Here is a 1,414-nt window from a genome sequence, read left to right as displayed (position 1 = left end):
CAGCTCCAGCCTGGCCTGTCTTGAGTGACAGCAGCCGTGCAGAGTCTGGCAGCAGGGAACTGCCACGAGCCTTTTGCCCGAGGATTTATCCAGGGTCCTACTGTGGCGTTGGAGCCGATGCTCTTGCAGGGTCTTTATGAGCACCCAGAGTCAATGGGTGCTGCTTTGTGTCTTTGTTGGCTAGTGAAGATGGGCACAGGGAATCTCCATTCCTGGATCTTTGTGCAGTGGAGTCAGGAGTGGGGATACAGTGGAAATCTGCAGTCAGGGCTCCAGGGTCTTTGTCTTGTCCCTGGTTTGCTGTAACACACCTGGCAAAATCACTCAGTTTACAAAGCAAGCTGCAGCTCTGCAGGCAGGGATGGAGAGTTCAGGTGTTCTGCAGCTCTACAGCCTCTCTGTATAAGCAGAGCCCTGATTCATCCCCGGTGATACCTGAGTGCCTGTGAAAGCTGGGCTCCATTTGAATTCTGAGTGTACAGCAAGGCCTGTGTGCTCAGGGCTGGGAGCGGGCACTGCTGGCCCGCCCCGGCTGGGGCCGAAGGCCTTTGCAGAGGATGAGGATCCTTCCCAGCCCTGGGATGTCTTCGCTGGTCTCCCTCGTGAACCTCCTCTCCGTGCTGCTGATGGACTGCGTTGCTGAAAGTGAGTGACTCTGCTGTCCCCCTGCTCCTTTTTTCACCCTCCTCCTTTTCATCGTTGAAGAAGTGAAGCTCAGTACCTGATCGAGTGTTACATTTTCCAACATCCTTAACTTTCCAGCAGTGCCTCCTATTGTTCCCAGCCCCGCCTCGGAGGGACACAGGGTGGCTGGGTCCTCACAGCCTGCTTTGAGCTTCGGGTTGCCCCCAAGGCTGCCAAAGAGCTGGAGAGAAGGGAGGGAGCTGCCTGACAGCTCTTGCCAGAGCCCTCCTCCCCCTTGTCCTGGCCCCATCTCCACCCAGCTTGCCCATATTGTCCTCTCCTGCTTCTGCCTTTCAGCATCTGTCAGACACTGGTGACCGTTGTCATGTTACTTTCTGGGGCTGGATTCCAAACAGCCTTTCAAGAAAGAGTATTATGTTTCTCCTTCCCCTGAGTGAACCAGTTCCAGTTCAACACAGTTTTTATCTTTGCTGCCTTTCAATTCCTGCTTTAAAAAATGAAAAGGGGAAGGGAAAAAAAAAAGTGAAAATCTTCAGCGACTTGAATGTAATGTTCCTTCGACATGAAGGCTGATCGCTTGGGATCAGTGGGGAATAGACTTTTCCAAGCTGATTGAATTATGACTTTTTTTTCCTCCCCAGCAAAGCTGCTTGAAGCTGGTGAGAGGGCTGCTCTGGTCAGCGTAGCCCTTGACAGCTTTTAACGTAATCGCTTCGTTATCGGGGTTTATTACGATGACGCGGTTGCCAGGGATTGAATGGAACCACGC

At 52.8% G+C, this 1,414-nt stretch overlaps 1 protein-coding gene across 18 annotated transcripts in view; it reads left to right on the top strand.

Annotated features, from left to right (window-relative positions):
* PTPRS (protein tyrosine phosphatase, receptor type S) overlaps positions 1 to 1,414 on the top strand; it is a 148,252-nt gene that overhangs the window by 53,637 nt on the left and 93,201 nt on the right. For 12 of the 18 annotated variants that reach the window (XM_017742499.1, XM_017742503.1, XM_008639938.2 and 9 more), the window contains exon 3: positions 545 to 645. The exons of 3 other annotated variants lie outside the window; for them this stretch is intronic. In XM_017742499.1, coding sequence (XP_017597988.1) covers positions 558 to 645 — 88 coding nt within the window. In that variant the 5' untranslated portion in view covers positions 545 to 557. The remainder of the gene's footprint in view (positions 1 to 544; positions 646 to 1,414) is intronic. 3 more of the 18 variants (XM_017742500.1, XM_017742501.1, XM_017742489.1) reach the window with 1 other exon arrangement.

This window comes from Corvus brachyrhynchos, unplaced genomic scaffold (assembly GCF_000691975.1).
Source record: "Corvus brachyrhynchos isolate BGI_N302 unplaced genomic scaffold, ASM69197v1 scaffold158, whole genome shotgun sequence".
Lineage (NCBI taxonomy): Eukaryota > Metazoa > Chordata > Aves > Passeriformes > Corvidae > Corvus > Corvus brachyrhynchos.
This window is presented reverse-complemented; position numbering and strand designations above follow the sequence as displayed.